Source organism: Nothoprocta perdicaria, unplaced genomic scaffold, assembly GCF_003342845.1.
Source record: "Nothoprocta perdicaria isolate Ctin4 unplaced genomic scaffold, notPer1 scaffold_3, whole genome shotgun sequence".
NCBI lineage: Eukaryota > Metazoa > Chordata > Aves > Tinamiformes > Tinamidae > Nothoprocta > Nothoprocta perdicaria.
The window spans coordinates 1,910,406-1,934,770 of NW_020455532.1; the positions used below are offsets into that span (position 1 = coordinate 1,910,406).

At 46.2% G+C, this 24,365-nt stretch overlaps 1 protein-coding gene across 1 annotated transcript in view; it reads right to left on the reverse strand.

Annotated features, from left to right (window-relative positions):
- COL20A1 (collagen type XX alpha 1 chain) overlaps nucleotides 1–20,167 on the reverse strand; it is a 43,042-nt gene extending 22,875 nt beyond the window's left edge. Inside the window, exons 1-18 of the mRNA XM_026042253.1 lie at nucleotides 20,092–20,167; nucleotides 17,563–17,673; nucleotides 15,373–15,516; nucleotides 14,973–15,131; nucleotides 14,262–14,462; nucleotides 12,437–12,592; nucleotides 11,931–12,050; nucleotides 11,588–11,752; nucleotides 9,797–9,961; nucleotides 9,166–9,326; nucleotides 8,373–8,502; nucleotides 7,619–7,764; nucleotides 6,557–6,680; nucleotides 5,939–6,078; nucleotides 5,624–5,753; nucleotides 4,966–5,108; nucleotides 3,766–3,898; nucleotides 362–504 (exon numbers count right to left, since the gene is read on the reverse strand). Coding sequence (XP_025898038.1) covers nucleotides 362–504; nucleotides 3,766–3,898; nucleotides 4,966–5,108; nucleotides 5,624–5,753; nucleotides 5,939–6,078; nucleotides 6,557–6,680; nucleotides 7,619–7,764; nucleotides 8,373–8,502; nucleotides 9,166–9,326; nucleotides 9,797–9,961; nucleotides 11,588–11,752; nucleotides 11,931–12,050; nucleotides 12,437–12,592; nucleotides 14,262–14,462; nucleotides 14,973–15,131; nucleotides 15,373–15,516; nucleotides 17,563–17,673; nucleotides 20,092–20,167 — 2,547 coding nt within the window. The remainder of the gene's footprint in view (nucleotides 1–361; nucleotides 505–3,765; nucleotides 3,899–4,965; nucleotides 5,109–5,623; nucleotides 5,754–5,938; nucleotides 6,079–6,556; nucleotides 6,681–7,618; nucleotides 7,765–8,372; nucleotides 8,503–9,165; nucleotides 9,327–9,796; nucleotides 9,962–11,587; nucleotides 11,753–11,930; nucleotides 12,051–12,436; nucleotides 12,593–14,261; nucleotides 14,463–14,972; nucleotides 15,132–15,372; nucleotides 15,517–17,562; nucleotides 17,674–20,091) is intronic.
- Nucleotides 20,168–24,365: the final 4,198 nt, after the last annotated feature.

Below are 24,365 nucleotides of genomic sequence, written 5' to 3' on the forward strand. Positions count from 1 at the left end.
ACCACCCCAAGTCAGAGGAAAGTGGGTTTATTCCCTRCCCCTCTGTCTCTGAATATTTCCCACTGTAGTTCAGGGAGAAGAGAAAACTGCATCAGCAGCAGCTCTGATAGACATAAATACTTGATTAGTAAAGAAGCCTGGAGGACTTTGGCTCTCTACAGAACTGCCTTTCAGTAGTGCAAAAACTGCCACGAAGCAGCATGCTGGCAAGTCACAGGAATAGGGGTGTTCTTGTATTCCTGCAAACCAGTTATCCMTAAGGTAAATCCCACTGGCATGAGCTGAGTTCCCCTAAATGTGAAATTGTCCCCGTGTCCCTCTAGGCCACAGCCTGTCACCTGCAAAGGAGCTGGAGACCTACTGTTTGCTGAGCGCGGCTATCAGAAACGGGGCTGTAGACGATTTTGTAGTGCTGCACGCGGCCGTCGGGGGGGTCCCAGCGGACCTGGAGGCTGGTGGGGGTCTCCGAGTCAATGAAGAGGTTGGTGGGTGGGTTCCGGGAATCTGCAGTGGAGATTAAAGGTGAGCCAGGTAGAAAGCAGAGAGCAATGTCTAAACTGAGCCATCAACGCTGGCTTTTGCACCTATTACTGCTTACACTTCAAAATTTGTAATATTTTTTAGTTAATACTGTGTTTGCCTTTGTCCTTCTGTTTTATAGCTATGCTAAAATAATGCAGAGCAACCAGCACACAGTAGTTTTGTCCAGCTCTTCTCACCCCAAAGCGCAGCAGCCTTGGGAGGGCATGGCACACGGTGCCCGACCTGCCTCTTTCTGGCACCCAACCCTGCTGTATAGATGTATTTATATATGTATATATGTATATATGTATATATGTATATATGTATATATGTATATATGTATATATGTATATATGTAAACAGGTACACAGCTAAGCAAGAATAAGATTTACCAGAGAGTATAGCTGAGAAATTGTTATGATTTAGATGTTTTTCTTTCCTCAGGGTCCTGCTGTGGCAAATGGGCAACAAAGAGGCTCTACATGAGTCATGGTTCTGACCAGGAGCTAAGAGCCATTAAGTGAAGGCCAGAGGGGGCTCACCTGAGCCACTACTGAAACGAGCGACTTGGAGTCAGTTACTCCAAGTTAAGGAGCATTTCCCGTCTCTTGTTATGCATAAAAGCAGGTGTCTGGCCTTGGATCCAAGCTGGTGTGAACAAACAAGAAGTTGTAGACAAAAAAAAGGAAGCATTTGACTCATAAGAGACTAAATGTGGTAGCTGAGCCCTAACAACCGCCAAGAGCACAAATTCAGGCTGTGAGATTTCTTCTCTGTAGTTTTACTGTAAAGCAAACAAGCTCTTCTGCCCACCCGGCAGAGTCTGAGGTGACCTTCAAGTCCCTGTTGAATGAAGATTATTTGCATCTTCATTGATCCTCCTTCCTTTTCCTGGATAAAATGAGCTTAGATGTACTGAAGCTGAACCAGGTTTCCTGGCAGCTGAATCAAGCTGGATGCCGTTGCAGGGCAGCACTACAAGATAAAACGGAGCAGAAAGCAAGTGTGGAAGGAAAAGTCACTTCGACAGCACTATTGCTTACTGCTCTGCTATACCTCTGCATATATGTTCTCTGTCCTGGCTGTTTGATTCAGCTGCTATAAGYCAGACACTGTTTAAGTGAACAAAGCGGGTAGTTAGGGGAAGTCTTCCGATCAGGTTTATTCTGGAAAGCCCTYGGGCTTGGCAGAATTTGATGGCATGGATGTGACAGCCAGGGGAAAGGTCACTTCTCTAGGCTGTSCAAGAGGAAAGAAGCCTCTCGTACACAGGGGACACCATCTGTGCCTTCCGTTACCTCTTGAATCTCTCCTCTCCGTTCCTCCGCAGCAGGAATCTCAGGCTGCTCCCAGTTGGATCTAGCTAGCAAAACAGACACTTTCCAAATAAGAATAAAGCCCTAGAGCCCACGCCATTTGAGCATTCATCTGTAATGATTTAGATGAACATTTTGCCTTCATTATCATGGATTGAAGCTTCTTCCCCACATTTCAACTCCTTTCATTTGCAATTGTATAGCCTACAGAGAAGACAACATATAGGAAGCTAGTGGAGTTGAAGACATTTCTCAGTCCAAGGTTGGAGGCTGCTGCTCACATAACTTAGCAAGAGGAAGGGGATACGTAAGCACTTCATGGTCTACAAGCTACAAGATAGAAAGGGACCTGCAGCATAGGAATCTTTCTCCAACTTTGTTCATTTTCCAGACATTTGAGCCATTTTAAACAGAGTTCCTAAGCACTTTGGAAATAAATCAATCCATAATTTTGAAAAAAAAAAAAAATCTGCCTGCTAAGAAAAAGAGGTACCTTAGGCGAATCCTACAGAACAACACATTGTAATGATGRATGGGTTTTAGGAAGAAAGATGATGTTTCTGCTGATGGGGCCTATTTTCTGTGAGGTTTCTGCAGCATCCCTTTTAGCATAAACCACTTGACCTTGAAATGGGATGTTTCACCAGGTGCCAGAAGAAAAGTAGTCCCAAGTGAAAGAAGCTTGGAGTTCTTCCCTCGCCCCCAAGGGAGGAATACAGTTCTGATTCACAAAACCAGCACGCAAAGAACATCACTTTGACCTGGCTTTCTTTTTCCTTAACCTTCAAGAAAACTGTATTCAGGGAAGAACGAAGGACAGAGATAAGCCTGTGTCACCAGGGCGCTTCCTGCTGAATTTTGCTTCCATCATTGCCCTTAAGCTGCAGTATTCTTACAAATTCTACTAATGCATTTTTAAGAGAAACTTCACACCTTTACCTATTTCTGCGTGTGGCGATGCTGCCAAGAAAATAGAAAAGCAGCAGTAGGAAGAGTGCCTTTTTCTCCCTTTCCACACCACRATCTGCTTTTGTTCAACACAGCCTGATTACAGCTGTGTAACCCAAAGACACTGATAGACTGAACCCATACGTGATATACGTGACACAGACCTGACTGCTCGTGCAAACTGACTGGCAGCACCCAGGCTGGATACTTCGTTACATAAACAAAGGTTATTATTATTCATTAGCAAAACCTCAACTTCTTATTCCAAAATTGCCATTTACTCTAAGCTTCATCAACKCAGCATCAACCTAAATGAGTCTGCTCTGCAAAGGAAGCTGAGAGCAGAGAGATGCAGGAGAGGAGTGCCACTGTTGAATGAATCGTACTGCATTTGCTGCCAACAAAGCCATTACACAGGCAATATTAATTAAGAGGACCTCGGGGAATGCCACTTTTTAACCTCCTATCCTGTCTGCACAAAGCAAGATTTAGATAATGCTTCCACACAGAGTGTGACTGCAGGATTCGCTCTCATTTTCCTAAGTGCCCTCAGCTGAAGCGTGATTCAGCAATTACGTAGCCAAAGAATTCCTCACCCTCCTTAATTGGCAATATTTAACGAGCAGGAAACATTTATTAGGCAGCGCTGTGACACACTCAGCTGAACACCCTACAGAAAAACAGTACATTTGCATCAATATACTATAATGAAATGGGAGGGGGGAAGCAGTGTATTCTATACAAAGAACAYTGCAAGGACATCAGATATCTGCTAGATACACCAGCCTGCTTAAGTGTGCCCAGCCTATAGTTTGCAGGAGAGACTCAGAACATGAAAATTGGAGTCTAAATGCTGCCAGCCACTCTCATACATCTAGTCTGGGCTTTTCAAAGCTGGAGAGGAGCATCTCCTAGCAGTTATTCTGAGACATCCCATGCCCTATGTGTTTTCCCTAAGCCGTGGATACCGAGCACTTACTGGTCCTGTGCTGAACGGAAACGGTGTCACTTCGAGCACCATCCTTGTAATAGGCCCACATGGATATCCTGTAGTCCGTGTCCTTCTGCAGGCTTGGCAGAATGGCCGTCGCCACGTTTCCAGCAACGGAGAGCTGCAACGGGGGAAGAAACGGGTCAGGAGAATCCCAGGTTTCCCCAAGCCAGCTCCCACCATCCACGTGCCTGGCTCTCAGACCGCCTGTAGGTATTCATGAGTTATCACTGGGCTTTGGGGACAAGTCTGCCCTTGTGGGTTGCACATATTTAAGCAGGGGCAAAAATTCAGCCCTAATTAATGCTGAGCAGATGGCCTTGCATTTCTGTCCAACTATATTTAGCAGCTACTACACAACATAGTGCTCTGACACGAGGTACTTTATGCTGAGCATAAAATCTTTTTGCTATGTTTTCATTGTAATTTCCTATCCCAGCTCTGTAAGACAAGCTAGAATACATACAGGCTATTCTGAGACAGTCTTGCAAAGCACAAGTGCTCGTACCACTGCTCAGCCACACTCTGAAACCTCTTTTAGAGGTACTGAAAACAGAAGTCCCACTACACCCTTATTCCAGCGGCAAAGAACTACATCTTTCTCAAAGAGCAGTATTCCAAAAGTAGTCTGTGCTTACAGCACTAAGCAGAACAGAAGTTGCTTCACCTATCTTAGAGGTGATACCTCTAGCTATAAATATCTGAGTATGATGCTTGTCTTTTCCGCAGCGACTTGACATTGTGGATGGGAGATTCTCTGTAACCCCAGCTCTTTTTTCTGCTGAATTGCTACTTGGCTATTTGTTCTACATCCTGTATACCTGTAATTAATTATTCCTGCCTAAGCCTAGTACTTTGCACTTGCCCCTCTTGAATTTCATCCTTTAATTCTTCCGAGAACTTCTCCCATCTTCCCAAATTCTTTAGGACTCAGGGCTGCCCTCTTGTAGCCCTTCACAGCTCCTCTCTCTTCTGGCACTCAATTTGTTGACTAATTGTCTGAACAGATCCAGGTCCAGGACAGATCCTCTCTTATTCCAAAGGCTCCTCCAATCAGCTGGTGAACCACTGAATTTCCCCAGTCTATTAGCCTGAATAAACCTCTTCATTCCTCTCTCAGAGGTGAGTTCAGAGCCACCAAGCAGGCACGAGGTCAACCCAGCATCACAGTCACACATGGTCCAGTACCTCCTGAGCCTTCTCTCCACCAAGGGGACTCCATCTGATCTGGTAGACAACTACATCCGAAGCAGCGACAGCTTCCCACTGCAGCTGGAGACTGTTTCCCGAGAGCTCAGTAACCTTCAGTGCACGCGGCGGGGGGACCTTCACTGAGGGAAGCAGGAGGAAAACATGTTGGAAGTGCAGGCACTGACAGCACCTTGACAGAGCCTAGGTAGGGAGCAGATGGTCAGGGAACAAAGCATCCACCAGGCAGATGTCTGAGACCAGCCTGTCTTACATTTACCCAGACCCAAACGACAACAGCCATCAGGACAGAGAGGGCTAAATTATATTTAAAACAAGTCCTAATTAAGGAGGGTTATTTAATTTGCAGAAAGCACCTGTATCACTTTGGCACTTTAACAGGGAGAAGGCTAGGAGGGCACTCAAGGACACCAAGGTTAGCAATAAACTGTTCTGTTTCTTTGTGTGCCTCTTTCCTCTATTCTTTCCATCTCGTTTTACACGCAATGCAGTCGGGCACATTTCACACATAAAGAACAACTCTGAAAACAGTGCCAGGGCCAGTCTGTAAACATATAGCTAAAAAAAAAGGCCAATTTTGTAACATGTATTTGGGTTCAAAGACGTGAATTTCCCAGCATTTCCACTGCCTACTTACATGTGGTGACATTGCCAGTAACGGGAAAGGAGTCGCCTTCATCATACATAGACCTGACACTGATGAAGTATTGGGTGAGCGAGGACAAAGGTCTCAGGACAGTGGAGGATGCAGTGCCAGGAACCTCAATCTACAAGGGAAGAGTAACGTGAGTGCTGGGAGCCCTGGAGCGGGGACAAGAGCACGGAAGGCGCCCACGTCAGAGTCACTGCTGTCAAAATGCTGCCAGTGGGGAAATCCTCAGGGATSCATGGGCTGAGGGAGCACGGAGCACTGTCTCTTCTCCCAATTCCCTTTCCCTTGCTGAGGACTCACCTCCGCAGCRCTGCTGCCTTTGCTGGGCACGTAGGACACACGATGAGCTTTGGCAGCCCCGGACGCAGCCTCCCAGCTCACCCTGACGGACGCGTGGCTGATCTCGGAGAAACTCAGGGACCTGGGAGGGCTCAAGGGCACTGCAGCAAGAATTAGTGACAGCAATTAAAGATTTTAAAAGCCGCACAAAGACAAGTAAAGATTTTAAAAGCCGCACAAAGACAACTGGTCTTAGAGGGCTTCATCTTAAACTACGAGGCTCATTCAGCACGAGGGGAAATATTCTTTTTATGGCACTGCCATACATGCCTCTCCATGTCAAGAAAGGTTATGTGGGCCTCAGGTGGAGAAAAAGGTCAGAGTATTTTCCTTTAGCCTCAAGGAACAAGCACTTTGGGGAACACTATTTTCAAGAAGACTCTTTTACCAGAGCAAAATCACTCTTTTCCACAGTTTATCAAGTGATTAGAAATCCCCTCAGGGAACAATAGTCGCTTAAGATGAAGCAGGGGAGAGAGAGTCTGTTTACAAGCCCCATGAGCTGTAAGGGAAGCATCTCATTTAACATCTCTCCTGCCTTCAATGCTCAGTGCTGTCCTGGTAGGACGCAGCACTTACAGGTGGTTTCCTGGATGCTGGCTGGCTCACTCGCCTCTTCCCCGTACATCGCATACACAGCGACCGAGTACTCCGTGCCGGGAGACAACCCGTCGAGCAGAACCTCAGGCTGGGCCACTTTCACCTGCCAACAAAGACCATCTTGGGGTAGCCCTCGATTCTGGGGTACCCTCCAATGCCCTTGGCAGAGGAAGGACCAAGCAGCCCATACACGGGCTGAGGCCAAGACCCCTCTGGGTTGCACTAGTGGCACTTGACAATTTGGGTTGTACGGTTATCAGTAGGACACATTGCTTTCTCCTGCCCTGGCCTGCAGCTGTGCAAGTCTCTTACACTTCATCAGCTGTAAACAAAAAATTATTCTTTGTTTCTAAGAAAAAAAACTCATTGGGAATTTTTTTTCCTAGGGAATTCCCCAAAAAAGGGAAGGTAGAAAGGGCAGCAGCYTCCACAACTGAAAATACGGAGTTTAAGGTTGTTTTATAACCATAGTACCTCCAAATCATATCCTTAATAAAAATGCCTCAAAAAGGAAGGCAACACATCAAGCAGCTCAGTCATTTTAATTTACAGGTATTCCACAATGATGAATCCCAACCCTCTCAGGGACAGTCCCAAAAGTTTGCAAAGGGAAGGCAAATTCCTTAATCTCTCCAGGACGGGAATGAAGGCCAGAGGAGAATATACTTGCAGCACTTGGGAGGTGATATATGTCTTACAGTAACACAGAATGAAAGGGACTCATAGAAGCTGAGATTTTAAGCAAAAGAGGAGAATCCCGTGTCCTGAGACACACGGGGAAAGCCAGGCTTGCACGCAGGCCATAGCAGCTGGGATGCTGCCACCTGCCGCTAACTGAACCCAGGCACATCTTTTGTTTCATGTTAACTGCAAAAACCTATAAACCAGTCTATAAACAAAGGAGCACACTTTTATAAAAGGTTGGCGACACTTTATCACTGATTTTGCAGATCTCACACAGCCACAGTGCGCTCAAGTTGTACAGCGGGCAAGCCGAGACAGCCAGAGGACAAACGGTGTCCTCAATACGTTGGGCTCTACCTCCACCGTGTAGTCCTCTGMGCCCCGAGGGGCTGCCGAGCAGAGCACCAGGTAGTGAGTGGCTCCCGGGGCCGCCCTCCAGCTCAGCCTCATGCTCTTGTGACTCAGCTCGGAGACGCGCAGGGAACCGGCGGGAGACAACGGCACTGAACGGGAAAAACAGCACAGAAAGTCTCACAAAATACAAGTTAAAGCACAGCTGTTCCCCTCGGCTGTTCGAGGGTATCAAAGCCAAAGCATCGGCTCAAGCAATGCAATTAGGACACACATCCTCAGTGTACGAGGTTTACGACAAACCCCAGGGGGGTCCTGGCTTTGCAAGAGCTACTGAAAGCCAGTGGGCATCTGCCCAGCATCCAACAGCACCTGATGCATAAATAGGATTAATTAACATGGAAACCCAGGATGAAAAAGGGACATGGGGATGAAAGACATTTCTAGCAAGGGATGCTACTCCATCTACTTAACACAGTGCCCTCCTCTGCAGGATGACACAGATAGGAAGGAATCTTCAAAGGTCATTGGTCTAATCTCCTGCTCAAACRGAGTAAGAAATTGAAGAGGGTTCCTCAGTGTCTTGTTCAGTCAAGTACTGAGCATCTCCCAAGAACCAAGATAGCTGTATACAGACTACCACAATTTGCGGAAGGGGGAGAAATATTATGCCTGGTTCTAGCTTGAGAAGGTCACAGTGAGGTTTGTCCAGGTATCGCAGAACTGCCCGTCAGTGTAATTCTCTCTGCTCACGACCTACATGTGGAGGTGATGCCTCTCAGACTGTCTCCCACACCAGTGTCATAAAGAGCAGACACTGACACCAGGTATTCTGTGTGCGAAGTCAAGTTGGCAAGCTGCAAAGAGGAGATGGCTCCATCTAAAAGCACCTGCAAGCACAAACAAAGGCTGTCAAGGCGGGGAGGAACTAGTGGTTCTCTAGGAACGAAACTGCTGGATTTCCCTATCACATGTGACTTCTTTGTGGTAGTTCTGGCCCAGAAATGTGAAGTCTGATTGCCCTCCTAATTTTTGCCCTCCCCAGCTATTCTCTGTGGGGAGGCTCTCTTGCCCTTCCCAAAATGGAGATGGCCTTAAGGACCTGTAGGATCCCTATTGGGTATCTGTACGAACATCTAGCAAAGGTTCTAGTAGCACTCTTACTGAAATCTGTGGAAACACATCAAGTATTTCAATTTGCTTTTATGTTTTATTCTGTCCATCCCAGATTAGTATCCTTAGGCAGTTCAGTGTACCAGCATGTCCAAGCAGTCACTCCAAGTAACACTCCATGGGTTTTGCAAGGAGCCAGCTGTGCTCATGATGTCTTGCCGTGTGTCTAGCAACCTGATACCTAACTCCATTTCTCTTGTGTTTTGCCATCGGATCAGCTGACATTTGTAGTCACAGTGTTCATTTAATTTGTCTTTGGTTAATATTCTGTGACACTTGCACTTCTACTCTCATCTCTTACTCTGTTCAAGGCTACTTAAAATCCCAGACATCACCTGGAAGATACTGCTGTCAAAGATGACCACAGAAAGGCCCCTCACCTCTTTGGGGACGCCACCCCTAGACGGATAATACACAATACGGTATTTCTTTGGTGGCCTCAGGGGAGGACTCCAGGTCAAGTGCATGCTGTTGGAGGTCACCGCTGATATTTTAAGGTCACTTGGGCTCAGCTGGGGACTCAAGTTCACAGGGATGCTACCTAGGAATTCAAAACAGTTACTTTCTTGTACTTATCTTCTCAGGCCAGATGTACTTTCTTACTCAGACGTTTATTTTCAAGAGTGATATTTTCCAAATCAAGTTACTGTCTCCCTCCCTATAGGGTAAAAATCTGTTCCAAAATGATCCGAAATAAACACTAAAAATCTGGGCATATAGAAAAACAAACACTTCGCTGAGAACAAGTTATGTATTTTAATGGATGCTGGGAATACATTTTCACTACAAGCCTGCATTTTTGCCTATATACAAAAGATGACCTATTTTCACTTCAATCCTAAAGACTTGTCAAAATGAACAAGCAGAAGGTATTTTAGTTTCTTTTTTAAAAGTTCATCTTTCTTTAGGCTAAAGTGTATAAAAACAAAACCAAAAATCTCCCTCCCAATATTCTAATTGTATCAAACAAGCACAAATTAACGGGGACAAGCCGGGCAGGTTTCTCCTCACCTGGGCTTTCGCTGCTCCTCTTCTCCTTGATCCTGGCGCACAGGACACGGGCAAGCCTGCCAACCAGGGAGCTCAGCAAGGGGAAGTCCAGCACGTTGTAGACCGTGAGCTCCAGGGGCTCCGAGGCCACCTGCCTCAGCTCAGCCTCATCCGCGTTTTTCACCCCTGCTCGTAGAGCAMGGAGAACAGGACTGAGAAGATTCCCCGGAGACAAGCAGCTTTCCCACTGCTTACACGGGGTTGGCACAGGGGCGGAATGGGGCTGCCATCCTCATCTTCTCCAAAAAGAGTCTCCCAAGCTTCCTGGTGGGATGGTGAGTCCTGAGAATGGCCGTGGCCTTTCCTGAAGCTACAGCCCTAGTCCAGAGCCTGGGAATGGCCTTAAGCTCTGTGAGGTCAAGGTCTTTTATGGCCTAGAGATAGTCTAGTAAATCTGTCTAGTGTTTTCCTGCCTCCCCATCACTTACAGGTCTTGCTACCAGGAAGGCAGATATTTTTTACTCTAGGAGGCACTTGACACAGATGAGGGAGGACATGAATGGATAAACAACATTTTCTTAAAATATTTTTGAGGTGTCAGTAGGCCCCACAGTCCGTTGTTCATGAGAACATCACATTACATTTCAAAGAGTTGAGGATGAATTAAAAACCCTCCATTTATTCTGCAGAACTTAGATGCAGAGCATCTTTGCCCCTACCCTTCTATTCCCCATCCTCTTTTATGGCCTGAAAACCAAGCCCCACCTCAGACCACACATTTTGCTTCCCAGCTGGGAGCCAGAGCAGATCAGCATTTATTCCTCCTTCACACTCACTTTTCACAACTAAACTCACTGTCTAACCCTCTAAGGATGCATTTGCTTTATCAGATGACAACTCAACCTATCACACCCAAGTGCAGCCCTTATTGTCACCCTGTCCAGTGGCTCAGATCACTTGTGTCCCCACTGCACACTCTAACTAGTTCCCCAATGGACTGCATGCTCTTGCAGTGAAAATTAAGATGCTTTGGAAATTACAGCTCAGGTTTTRCTACACAAAGGTCAAATTTCAAGATCTTCTACCTAAAGAGGAAAGGGAAAAATCCCTGCCAAGAAGAGACCTTGCAGAGTTTTCACTGTGCTGCAGAAAACACAGCCAGGGCTCAGCAGCTCCACTCAGTCTGCGAAGCAAATCACCAGACCAGCCGTGTAGCTACATAACCCTATGTAATAAACCCTCGCCTGCATAGTCCTGGCAGAAATTAGCCCATTATGTTCCAGGAGATGCACTTTTAAGTGAGTTTTCTCTGTCACTTTATTTCCCAGGTGTTAGTCTCTAGGAGGCTCATTTAGCCATCAAGGACAGAGCTGCAAAGCCCATTCTGTGTCCCGTTATTGCTGCCAGATAGTGAAGAGAAGGCAATGTCCTTATGCCAGGAAATGGGAAGCAGTGAGAGGCAGTAATTACAAGGGAGCTCCCCTGCCCTCCCCAGTGCAATCCCACCACGTGAGAACAYTGCTCTCAAGGTACAGATCCCTAAGGCTGGCAAGGCCTTTATAGATGCAAGGTATGACATCTTTCCARTGACCTAGGGTTTATTAAAAAACAAGCAAACAAAAGAAGATATTGCCTGTACTGAGTTAATTTTCATCTTAGCCATAATGCAATGATGCCTTAACCACTATCTTAATTTTAGACCTTCAAGCTGCTCCTGTTGAAGTTGAGGGAACATAGCCTTCAATTTGAACAAGAGTGAAAGTCCGTTAGCCCTTGCAGAGCTTAATAGCTCCTTAGTAGCTGTGAACTTACCAATGGCAAATATCTCTATACCCATGTTTTTCAAGGTCTGAGCAACCAGGTTGGCATCATCTTGGGATTTTCCATCAGTCAAGAGGACCACCAATTTCCCTGCTTCCAATCGGGCACCAGATTCTGGTTTTAGATTCTGTTCCAGGACATGGGTCAAAGCAAGACCTGGGGTGGAACAGAGAAGGGATAGTGGGCTAGAGCACTGCACAGCATCCTCAACCTTTACTTTTTTCTTTTGCCATACAATGGCCATGTTGCCCATGGAGGATATCCTCCTGTGAGACCAGCTTTCTGGCCTGCAAGCTCAGAAACCATTCAGCAGATAGCTGAGAGCTGGACTTGCCTGTAAATGTGTTGCCTCCCTTGTACCGCAAGTTCCTCACGGCTTCCAGCACCTCGTCCCTCGTAGTGTAAGTGTTCAAATCCCATTCTGTGCGGGGATCACTGCTGTACTGGGACAGCCCTGGGGAAGGCAAGAGCTATTAGCATCAGGCAAGCCAAGGTGAGCTAGAAGATGACATCAGTTTCAGGAGGAGGAGATTACGGGCTTGCCATGGTAGGATCATAAAAATGAGTGAATAAAGTGCCAGAATTGAGGCCAAGAGACCTGATTTCTAGCTCCACTTCTCTTCGTGGTCCTCAGCAAACAGATGAGGTGGTATCTCGCTGGGTGCAGCGTTGCTTTCCCCCTTAACTGGTGCTCTGAAGGAGCTGACTTCCTCAGCATCATTCAGGAATGCTCCCAGGCCAAACTGAGCAGCTCCAAGGGGCAGAAAGAATTTTCTCTATCCCCCACATATATCTTCTCTTTTTAATTTCCCCAGGTCAGGAAATAGGAAGGTTTCCTACCTACTCTTATCTTGTCCTGGGCAATACTGAACGGGGAAATCAAAGTGCTCAAGAATTCCTTAATTAGCTTGAAATTGTTGCGTCCAATGCTCCAAGACCCATCCACAAGCAGGACGATATCAATCATTGCAGACGTGTCACACTGGAACTGGGAACCTGAGGGAGATAAYGCTAATAATAATATTATTATATCCCTACAATATTGAAATATATAATGATATCGAAATAACAATGAAAGGAGCAAAAAGGAGGAAAAATGCTTGATTTTTAAAACAAGAAACAAATCTGAACTATAAAGCCTTCTCTGACTGACAGCTTGCACCATCTGCCAAATTGACACATCCCACCCTCTTGGTAAAATCCATGCAGCTAAGGGCAACAGGACTCAGTACCAAGAAGCAGAGTGGTGGGCAGTTGCCCTTAATCTGCAATTAAGGGGTTAAATTTACCAGAAACTGTGCTCCTAATCTAGGCGCTGCTCTTTGCAACCTGTCAGCTTGATTACATCTCAACCYTGGTCCAGTGCTTCCCTTTTATCTCACTCCATGTCTCAAAGAATTGCAGGTGATTGTTTAATTCCATTCCACCATGAGATTCCCTGTGGGCTATAATTATTTAGTGCTTTATATTAAATCCAGTCTCTTCCTAAAAACCTGCTGGCGTCACAGATACTCAGTCCTGTCTTTCTCCTCAGCCCAGGCCTGCAGCTTAACAGAGGATAAGATAGGGCTTGTTGTTGATCAAAGGCATCTTCCCTGAATATTTTTACATCTGTGGTGGAGCAAACTAGAGGACACCATCAAGATCCAGTAGGCTGAACACAAGTTGCTCTCCTATCTCTTCTCGCAGCTGTGGCTTCCTACTGGTCTCAAGGGACCAAATGCAGATGTTTTGACCAATCCCATTTTCACCAGTAAGAGTCCTCTTCAAAAGTGCTGTTAACCACCTACCCTGCCATACTCTCAACTGACAGAACTGAAGGATCAGAATRGATCAGTTATTGGGGAAACATGAAGAACAGTCCAGTGTGTGGAACAAGCTGGGTAATCAAATCCATTGAAGCACTCCTCACCTTCTAAAGACTTATTTGCCCTTTGAGAAGGTTCATGGTTGGGTGGGACTCTTCAAGAATACAAACCCTTACATGCACCTATCAGAAGTTTTGGGAGGTGACAACATGTGTCAGGAACACAAATTCTTACACTTGTGAAAAGAAGGTCTCTGAAGACTGGGAGAAACCTYCAAAACAAGCAGGAGTTTGCTGCCAGTCAGAGGAGCTACTACAGTGCTACCAGTTGCAGAATGAATCCTTTTTTCCTACTTTAACATCCTACTTTACAAATGAGGAAACGATATAAGAATATGAGTTTAAATCCAGGTTGCCTCTGTCCCAAACATAGATCCTTCTTCCCCTCCATGGACTAATAGGTCAGAATAATTGAGACGATGACTGGAGAGTCTCAATAAGCTACTCATAGCCCATGGACTAGCCATGCCTCACAGGGTGGGACAGCTCATGTAAACCACCCAGTATTGCTCTGCTTCTTCAGTGGATAACACAAACCTGTAAGCTGGAAAATTATGAATGAAGAACAGAGGACAATGAATAAATGAACCATCCAGAAGGAATTTCTGGCCTATCTCCAGTTTTCCTCAAAATCTGTGATGCCTTGCAGAATGGCATGTTTTTCCAGTGATCCGTGATAATTCCCCAAAGCATGACACAGCACATAAAAGCAAAATCAATAGCAATCTCATTCCTGGCAATCCTGGTGGCAGATGGAGGGCCATAAAGGAGGAGGAATGTGTTTGCAACCCCACTCACCTCTCTTCAGTGAATCCTTTGTGGGTTTTTCTTTGCCTAGAGACTCTCGTCCCACGCTTGCAGGCGTGCGCTGCGGTGATTTCGTGCTTGTTCCTGTTGCTTCTGTTACACTGGCCTCAGCACTGGGTCGGTTTCTCATGGCTTCACCAGAGACCTTCGGGTGACTCCCTTTCTGTCTTTTCTTCTCAGTTCTGTCCTTTGCTGTGCTCCAAAAAGAAAAATCCCATTATCCCTACCTGTGTTAAAACCCATGCAAGCTTCTGCATTCATTGCCTGATTTAATTAATTCATCTGATGCAGGTATGGGGAGCACAGAGAAGGTAAAAGCCCTATAAGCTTCATGAAAACAAGTGGCTAGATAGAGAAGATCATCTCCATTCATGCCTCTCTGATGGACGGACTGCATATGGGCTCTTGAGTTTACATAGGAATGCTTATCACATCAGAAGTTTGTCCACTCCACTATCTTTGACGTGGAAGAACAATGAATGTTGATAAACTATAAAACCAAGGAAAGCATACCATGATGGTATCTGGTGCACTGCCCAGACTCCAGCAATCTGGAACTCAGAAATAACCTGAGCAAATAGTGGTTGTTATGCARAACTGCCCCAATAGATCTTTCTTCCATAAACATGAATAATTGCACATCTTTACCCAAYCATCCATCCCCCAACATCCGGACATTGCCCGGATGGTCTGTGYACCTACCTGTCTGTGTCAAGATCGCAGTCAGAGGTGGTGACGTGGCCTCTGATGTTGAATCCTGCTCAGCTGCTGAACTCCCTGGAGATGTAAGATTCTTTTCTGAAAGGGTTCCTGAGTGTCTTCGGCTGTTCCTAGTCTGGGATGCATTTTTGAGCTCCTCAACTATGGGAAGAGCAAAACAGGAATACAGAGTCAACGTAGGCAGGTCTCTGAGCTTCATCGCTCATCCCTTTGGTCTTCACCACTCCCTTTGTAACCTTCCAATCAAAACAATAACAGASAGTGCTGCTATTGCAGCCAAGTCTACAAGGCACATTGCAAAGGRCGAACTCTGAAAAGCCAAGACCCTGAGAGCCTCAGTGCTCTCTGCAYGGAGCACAGAAAAGGAGCACACGCTACTTACTCACGAATTTCCTTTTGGCAAACAGGGCTTCCTGGGAGCCATTAAGCACATAGACTTGCAATGTGTATTCCTTCGTAGGACTCAGTCCTGCAACTGTGGCTTTGGGAGTCTTGGTTTTCAGCATAACTTCTTGCTCTGAGTCCCCTGAGGTAGGATAAAGGTAGGATGAGTCTGTCAGAGTTTAAATTTAAAATGACAGTAGCAAAAAGGGTAGCTGAAATGCAGAGGATACCTGTCTAGGGACCTCAATCAACTCTAACTTACTTTTTCATCTGGTGGATCGCCTCACAATTTTGACTTTTTTTTTCCCCCAGTCTAATGCTAAGAATATATTTTAAAATCCTTAATATATGTGCAAAAAAGCATTAGTGCAACTCTCATCAACTTTTCTAGTTGTTGATACGTCAGCTTCTGAAAAGTCAATCTTCAGAGGCTGCAGGTTGGCCCATACTTGTAAGGACCCCTTATGGAAGCGGCCAACCACGCGGTTGGCTTGAGGCCATAGGTAACAAAGTGAGGAACAAGTTTTGCATCTCCTGAAGTCTAGGCCAGCACTTGGGATTCGCTTTGCTTACCTCAGCTGCTCTTGCCATGCTATCTAACCCAGTAAGCCCCATTTTTCTCTGAGGATCAGCTTCTGTCTGCAGATAGAGAGCTCATTTCTGGGATCAGCACTGCTTCCAGCTCCCCATTGCCCTTGCTCAGGCTCCAGCCACGAGCAGGTCTCCCGATGGGCTTCGGGGCTCTCCAAAGGCAGCACCATRGAAGCTATCCTGGGGCTGCAATCCYGCTGATCAGCTGGCARCTGGGTTGCTTCCATGTTAAGATGTCAGGGCACAGATGGAGTGAGACAGTCCTAAGCAGCAGCAAAGTACAGCACAGAGACCTCTGTTCCCAGGTGATGTGGAGAAAATTTGGGAATCACATAAACAAAATGGAGACAATCAAACCAGCTCTTTAAAATCCTCCGGTTAAGAAAGATCTGTGATTTTGTCATTATAGCAATGGATGAGATCTGACCCCTCAGTTCCTGTGCTCACGCCCAGCTAGGAACGGAGCTCCCCAGCCTACGCAGCAGGGAAAGCCTTAGGCATGTACCAGGAAGGGCATGCCTGAGCGCGGGAAGGGAATTCCCTGCATTCCCGGGATGCTCACTGCTCTCAGTCCTCCACAAAGCCTGCGGAGGGACAGGGGAGGGCAGGAATGAGAAACGTTTTGCTCCTGCTCCACAAACAGGTGCAGGCTGAGCTAAAAGCAGACAGGGCAGCAAATGTGCTCCCATCGTTGGCTCTGCACGCAGGCATTCCTGGCTCGGAGCTCTCTTCCTTTGGCTCGCTGGGATAAGGGCAGCGACTGCAGATCTCTCCGAGAGCCAAATGCCAGACAAGACTAAGGCTCCCTCCTCACTCCTGCTGAGGGATGTGGTGTCCTTCCAACACCACCAGGTTCAATGTCAAAAGGCAGGAGAACTGGAACCCAGCCAGGAGAGGAAGCCAAGAGGCCGAGTGCCACTGCACGGATCAAGGACTRGAGCTTGGAATCCCCCCGGGAGCCAAATGCGGGAGCAGCGGCTCTAATGAGAGGGAATGCGAGAGGAGAGGGGACCGGGACGGGGCAGTGACACCCTGCAGCCATGTCCAGCAAGTTACAACCATGGCACCTTCCATCTCTTTCCTTCTTTCCCTCCACTTTGGATAAACGCTCAGCAGTGGCAGGCAAGAGAAATAATTTCCAGTGAAAACTGGAAGTGGAACAGCTCCTATAGAAGAAAACAACAACAAACCTTTCACAATCTGCTCTCTCTCCCAATCCTAAATAGTGACAGTTTCTGCCTAAGATATTCCCCGTAGGATGAAGGGGACTGAGTTTCACATCTTTGCGGCGAATCAGTGATAGGGTGATTTAATAATTCCTTCCTGTGCTACACTAGCATGGCACTACTACTGACTGCCCTTAAGCTGCCCAGAAAGGTTCCTTGTCCAGAGTGCTGTGGGAAATTTTGATCCAGGTTAATCAGCACAAAGTGAAAACAAGCAGTATTTAATTCCCCTTTCCTTATTTCTATCCCGCTGACTGATGCTTGTAATTAAGTTCTGCTGGCCAGGATACACACCAGGCAAAAACCAGGCCTAAGGCCCCACTTGCATGCAGATCTTTGCCCAGCCTAATGCGCAACCCACTAGCACGTACCTGCCATGGGCTTCACCCGAACTTTGTAGCCACTGATGCTCCCTTCGGTTTCCTTCCATTTCATTTGGAGCCTGTCTTCCGAAAGAACCGTGAGCTTCAGTCGACCTGATCCTGGAGCAGAAGTGTCATGCGGTCACCTATGGAATTCTTCCCATATGTATATGCACAAAATACCCCATGACCCATCTCTTCTGGAGACAATAACTACAGTGCAGAGGAAACCTTCGCTGTCCCACCAAGTGTTTTACATCCCCTAACATTGCACTTTAGTTTTGCTAYGTGTTGAATGAGACCTCAGCATATACGTTCTGCAAAGAGAAGAAACAGGCTGGAATAGAAGCGGGGTTTTCTCTGCACCCCATGCATCCTAGGAAGACCATTCCCAGGAGTTTTTCTGCAGCTTGCTTTATGTGTGGCATTCAGCAGGTGTGTTAGAGTGCACGCTTATGAAATGGGATGGCAGGAGCCAGGTATGAGCAATCTGTAAAGCTGTGAGACGCGGAGAAATACAGAAATTCCCAAGGTGATGGATTCCATACTTTGGCAGGAGGATCATCATTTCAGAGCAGTACCAAGGACCAGCTTAAGGAAAAAAATATGTGGAATGAAGAAGAAAACCTCATATAAAGAGTAAATAATAGTTCTTGACAGGACCATAACTCATGGGTGGCAGCTTGTACCAGCGTGCTGCTAGGAACAGCAAACTAAAAAGACAAATCCTGAAAAAAGTCGAGGACGTAAAATGAAAAAGAAACAGGGTTAGCCCATTCCCTTTAGCAGCTTCAGATTTTAGAGRGATCTTTTAAATCCCAACTAGATATTTGAATTTTGGTCTCACTCTTTGAAACAACGATTTCTTAATAAAATAGAGCTGTGCCATTGTACAAGCATCACCATACGAAGCTTTTCACTTGACTGGATAAAGGATGGCAGATTTATCTCCTCTCTTTCCTTATGTTCTACCTATACCTGCCTTTTCAGCAGCCTTCCTTAAAGTGCAATGAAGGAGCACATCCTTTGCCTGCGTACTATAAATGTCAGCACCCAAATGATTAACCAGAACTGTGTATGCACCTACAACAAGCATCGACACAGATTAGCCCCACGGCTGACWACGAGTGCCACGATAGTGGCCAACCACAGACACAAACATTGAGCTGGATATAGAAGAATGACATAGCTCGGTATGTGCCCAGCATGGCAGAAGAGTCAGTATAAGAATGGACGTTAGATGGGGAAAGAAAAGGCAGGAATAAGTAATACTCTTGACCTCAATATAGTGTGGGCAGAACGCAAACATGATGTTTGACATTTTGAAAAATAGAGATTTCCTATCATTCTCTTTATCATTAGTCAAAAAAAGCTAAAGAAGGCATGGAGTTTCCTGCTCAGTGCTTTGTGCTGCGCAGGCATCTTTGGGTTCCTCACATGGTCCTGCATGACATCCAGCTACCTCCCGATGTCTTTTCCATGAAGCCACAACCCCAAAGAGCAGGGAAAGCTGGCAGCGAGGAATGGCTGGTTTCAGCCCAAAATCTGAGTCTTAACCTCTCCTCGTGGACACTTCCTGCAGGCTGCCCAACAAGCAGATAACTGTGTTAGGAAAACAAAGCTCAGATTCACATCACAGGCAAATATGAAGGGGAAGAGAGAATACATAAGAAAGGAGGCGGAGGGGTAAGGGCAAAATTAAGTCCCAGAATCATGTCTAAGAGAAATGGTAAAAGCTCTTGGAACAATGAAGGGAATTCATCATTGGATGAAACATGGAGCTGTCTTCTTCTGGACACATATGTTCCAGCTCCTCAGCCATCACTCTAGGAGCCCAAAAGTTAAAAAGGCAAGAATGTCCACAGAGAGATCTGAAAGGACAACATCCTCTGAAGCTCCATTATGCGCTGGATGCAAATGAATCCCAGTGCCATGAAAGCTCTACTGTTTCTCTGGCCGGTGTTGGATGCACATTATTTGATGCCGTAACCTTGCTCTGCAGTTAACTTGGAGTTTAGTCCAGATACMCTGGAGATGCGGGTCTGCAAGATGCCCAGCATGGAGAAACATCTGTCCAAACACTAACGTGACACGACCTGTCACGAAGCCCCTGGACCAACCACTTACACAGAGGTAGATCTTCAACATCAAAAAGCATATCGTGAGGTTCTATGGTAATTTCTGTTGCTTGTGACACCATGGGAATGCTGCATGTTACAGAAGGAATACATCTTGTGTGCTTTCTGATCCAGATGTCGCAGCACATATTGACACATTGCTTCAAAGCAATAGCTCCAGAGTGTAGGACAGATGCAGTTATTAGTTGAAGCAATATTACTTTTTTAAAAACCATTTTTCAAGCTGTTAACAGATCACATAAGCATCCTTCATTGCTTACACAGGCAGAAATGCATCCCTGGTGACAGGGAGTGGTGGGCTGAACTGCTGCCAGTGCTGAGGATAGGCCTTCAAGATGGGGAGGGATTGAGATATTGTCCCCAGATATTACTCCAGAGCAACCACAGAGAAGCTCCTTACCTTGGCTGCTCACTCGGCCCCAGACATGACTCACCACAGCCAGGCAGGCAAAAAMGCAGCAAGTGGGAATCTGCATGGTGACCAGGACCTGCACGAAGGCAAACAGCAGGGAAGAAAAGTTGCACTTACTCAGATCAAAAGCCACTTTCATTCTTCTGACTAACTCTGCTGCCCTGGAAGCCCCCTGTCCTTTCTGCAGGGGTGTCTGGAGCTTTCCTGTGGTGGTTTGAACTGAAATCTCCTGGCACATACCTCTATTTTTTGTAGTTCCCAGTTAAAAGACAAGTGGAAATCTACTACTCTATAYCTCCCTGATAGTACTATAAATGTGGACTGAAAAGCACATATTGAATTTTCCAATGATTCTTATATTTGATTTTACATTCTTGCTGTGTTAKGAAGTTATTCATTGGTGCCTTGGATCAATGCTAACCTGAGCTTAGGTGCGGMATGCAGGTGATGGAGAGCAGGCTTKGCCCCAGGCCCTGAGTCTGCTTGGTCCTAGAGATGGACATTGCTGTCTTGGTAGGACAACATCAGCATGAGCACAAGAATGTGTGCAGGGTTCTGCCCTCATCATGTACATAAGTAACATGGGGTAGTACAATGGCTAAAGATTCCAGAACAACTTCTCTTTCAAGTAAGACATAAGTACATAAGTACTTATTACATAAGTAATTATTACATACATAAGTAATTATTACAAACTCAATCTCATCAGGTGAATCACTCCTGTCCAAAAATTAATCTCTGTAGCATTTCCAGGGCTCGTTATCTTAAGAACAGACACCCATCACTCAGTTTACATCTCACTGACTTCAAAGGAAGTCCTTTAATCTTTAACTGGCCCGGATGTAACCTGTCCTCAGTCAGGCTCAAGGTTACACCAGCATAAAACCACCCTAGCTGATGCAAACGGTGCCTCCGCCTTGTCTCAGTCTCAATAYGCTGCGTTTAAAACATAGGCTGGTGGCCTTKTGCAACKCATCTTTGGCATCTGTCATTCTTGKGCTACCCTGCTCAGCCTTATTGCTTTTGGCAGGACCAGGCTGTACACGAGTTCCTTCCATTGCAGTCTGCTGTTGCATTTCATTCWTCTTGACAGACAGGTATTCAGAAGCTCTTGGCAAATGCCTATTTCCCATCAAATATGCCAACTTTTCAATGATTAAATGGAAAAGCATATATGCAAGTGAATGATCTCCTATTTTTAAGTAAAGAGCTCTAAAATGTTGTAACATTAAACGGAAAAACATGCAAGTTATAACGGACAGATATTAACACCCTACCCCCATACACATATACACACAACATACTCTGTTGGAGGACTTTTTTTTTCCTTTGATTGAAGATCAAGTTATAGGGAACAACTGCACTGTAACAGTAGCCTTTTGCCACGGGAACCACGTACCTTTTTTTTCCCCAGCTAATAACATTAAGTCATTGCTTATAAAAAACAGCAAATATTTTACAGGTAGSTGGTAGGAATCTGATGACGATACTCAGAAAAGCAAAGTTCGCCCTTGTCGTGCAGGCACTTGGGCTGAGCAACAGAGAGAAGTCTGCATTTTTGAAAAATYTCTTGAATCAACAGTAACATTTATTTTTGTCATTTTGCATTGTTCTTGTCATTTTGCACGGCCACCAAATTTGCTCTTAATTTCTTGTAATTTCTGGCAGCTCTGCTGGCAAACAGGATGCCAGCTGCAGGCAAAAACACTGCGTTGCATGTGCCCTTTCCATATTAGCAAGTGCTACATACAGTCCAAAGTCCAGCAAAAAGAATGCACAGACTTCTCCAACCAGCACTGAACTGGGCTGACTGCAGAATCTGACTCAGCCCTCAGCTTCCACCGCTGATGTCAATAWGGAAGAATTCACTATTAATTCAGATTGGGCCAAGTAGGTTCCAGAGAACATAAATCTTTCCTCCTACAGCAYTGCAGCTAAGGCAAGGCACATGGGCTTGATGTTTCCTTCCTAGCTCACAGAGAAGCCCACAGATACTCTGCTTCTCCTCCAAGTCTTATTTTCCTAAATGTGAAGCAGGGATGGAAAAAGATGCAAGTGTTTCAAGCGGTTGCAGGTACATGGCTGGTTTCCCCATTCCTGCAATATTTTCTGCTCCAAAGGATACCTGCTACATCCCAAGTCCCAACCTGAGTGGCCGTGGTCCCTTCCTCTCCAATAAATCCATCCCATCCTCCCTGAATTATTTGCTAGTGGAAGGAACTAGAACAGATAAAAACTKGTTCAGCAAACTCTTTCTTCACACTCCACAAAGCTTTCGCTCCGGCTGCTCAGACAAAACTTTGCTGGCTTGGATTGAACTAAAATCCCCAATGATCTCAGTCCTCACCTGAAGACTAAAGCACACGGTGCACTTTGGGGCTGAGCATTTGTAGCTCACCTCATCCCAGACAGGCTTCACAGCGGGCTCCATGCAGACACACAGCACGGCTACAGGTGGGAAAACACAACCCCAACAACTGCTATCACAGCCATAAGCTCGCAAGCTGATCCAATTACTGTYCTTTTTCTCCTGAAATTTCCCCCAGGTTTTACCTATTAACCCCCTATGGAAAAYGAATAAAAGCACCAGTGAAATTCCAATTTCTCACAGCCATCACTCTGCAAGAATTACCACTGTCTATAACAGCCATTCTGGTGATGCTTAGACCTCATCTCCACTGAGTCTGGAGGCTAAATCATCTTGRAAGGATGAGACTTGCAGGACCTGCCTTCCTTAGGTGACATCRGAGGTGCCACCCTGTGCCGAGCTGCCCCGTTGCACTGGCCCAAAGTCTCTCCTATTTCAAAAGTTTGCAAAAGTTGCCTGTTCTGCCAACGCAGAAACATMCCCCAAACCTCGCAGCCCCCTAGCCCAGAGCCCCAGGCCACCCAGGCCAACTCAGTCCCCAAAGGGGATCCAGGCACAAACCTTTACTCTGTTCCCTGAAGTCAGTYGGGAGGTGGGCAGAATCCAGCTACATTCTTGAATTGCGAGAGAAGAAGCCGGCTCCGTGGCTGCTTCTCCGGGCGCTCGGGGAGATTCCCAGCCCAGCTAGGAAAGGGGAGGAAGGGGAGGGAGATGAGGGGGAGAGGGACAGCGWTTCCCCCACCTCCTCCTCACCACGTCGCAGGGAGCAGAGCTCTACGCACGGCCTGCTGCACGCGGCTAAATAAAGCCCAGGAAAAAAAAAAAGAAATAAGAGGAAGAGCCCGTTGCTGTGAAACACAGCAAACAGCTTTTACTGTGTTTTCTAGGAGGAATCAAGCACTAAACTCCTATATTGGAAACTGTATACTGATTTCCTAGAGCGCAGCAAAAAGTCACGATTCCCACCCCCCGGTTATACTCTGGGGAATAAAGTCACGCTGGCCAYATTCCCATCCCATGAAAGGTTTCTGGCCGCCCGGGCGGACACCACCGCAGCTGTTTTAGGAAATGAGGCACATCTGCGTGTTCTGCGAGGCCAGGATCACGCACTGGAGCCCGTGCTGCTGCTGGGGGCTTCCCAGCTGCTCGGTGCAGCTCTGCCCTCCGCTCGCGYGAGCTCCCCAGCCCCAGGAGAGCCCCAAGAGCCGCCCAGCCCGCGGCCAAAACGCTTTTTTGGGGGAGATTTTCTCCTCGTTGCCAACAGTGGAACAACTGACAGGGGCATTCCTCAGTATCACTGGAGACCAGATTGTCAGCAGGATCCGGGGATGACAGCATCGCTCTCGAGCTGCGCCATGACGAGATGCACAAAAGTCTCAGTTACTGTTCTGCAGGAAACAGAGACACTTCTTAAACTGACAGATTGGATGGGGAGATGATAGTTTCTAAATATGTAGGGTTTTTAAATACGTCCCCAATAAAACAAACATTATGCACTTCCCTGCAACTTTTGCATTATAYGTAAGTATTTAAAGGCACCATAATCTACAAGTCAAAGAGAACATGAAAGCAAAACAATCTTGTTAATTGGGTTAAAGCAAAATACAGAGTGCTGTGTAGTCTGTGGAAACAGAACTGTTACTACCTTACATTTAAATATCACAAATTACTSTTACTGCAATTCCTGTTGCATTTTAACAGTTGCTTAGATTTGCCACAATTTACAACTTGTGCTGTTGTAGMAAGAGCTGAGAAAGGAAAGACCACTTATCTCCTGCATTTGATTTTCAGGTTTTTGATTTCAAGTTTAAACACAGACACAAAATTCCTGCTCTGTTTATGTCAGTTTGCTTTATGCTCTGCTCTTCCCAAGGTACCTAAATCACTCTGTGCA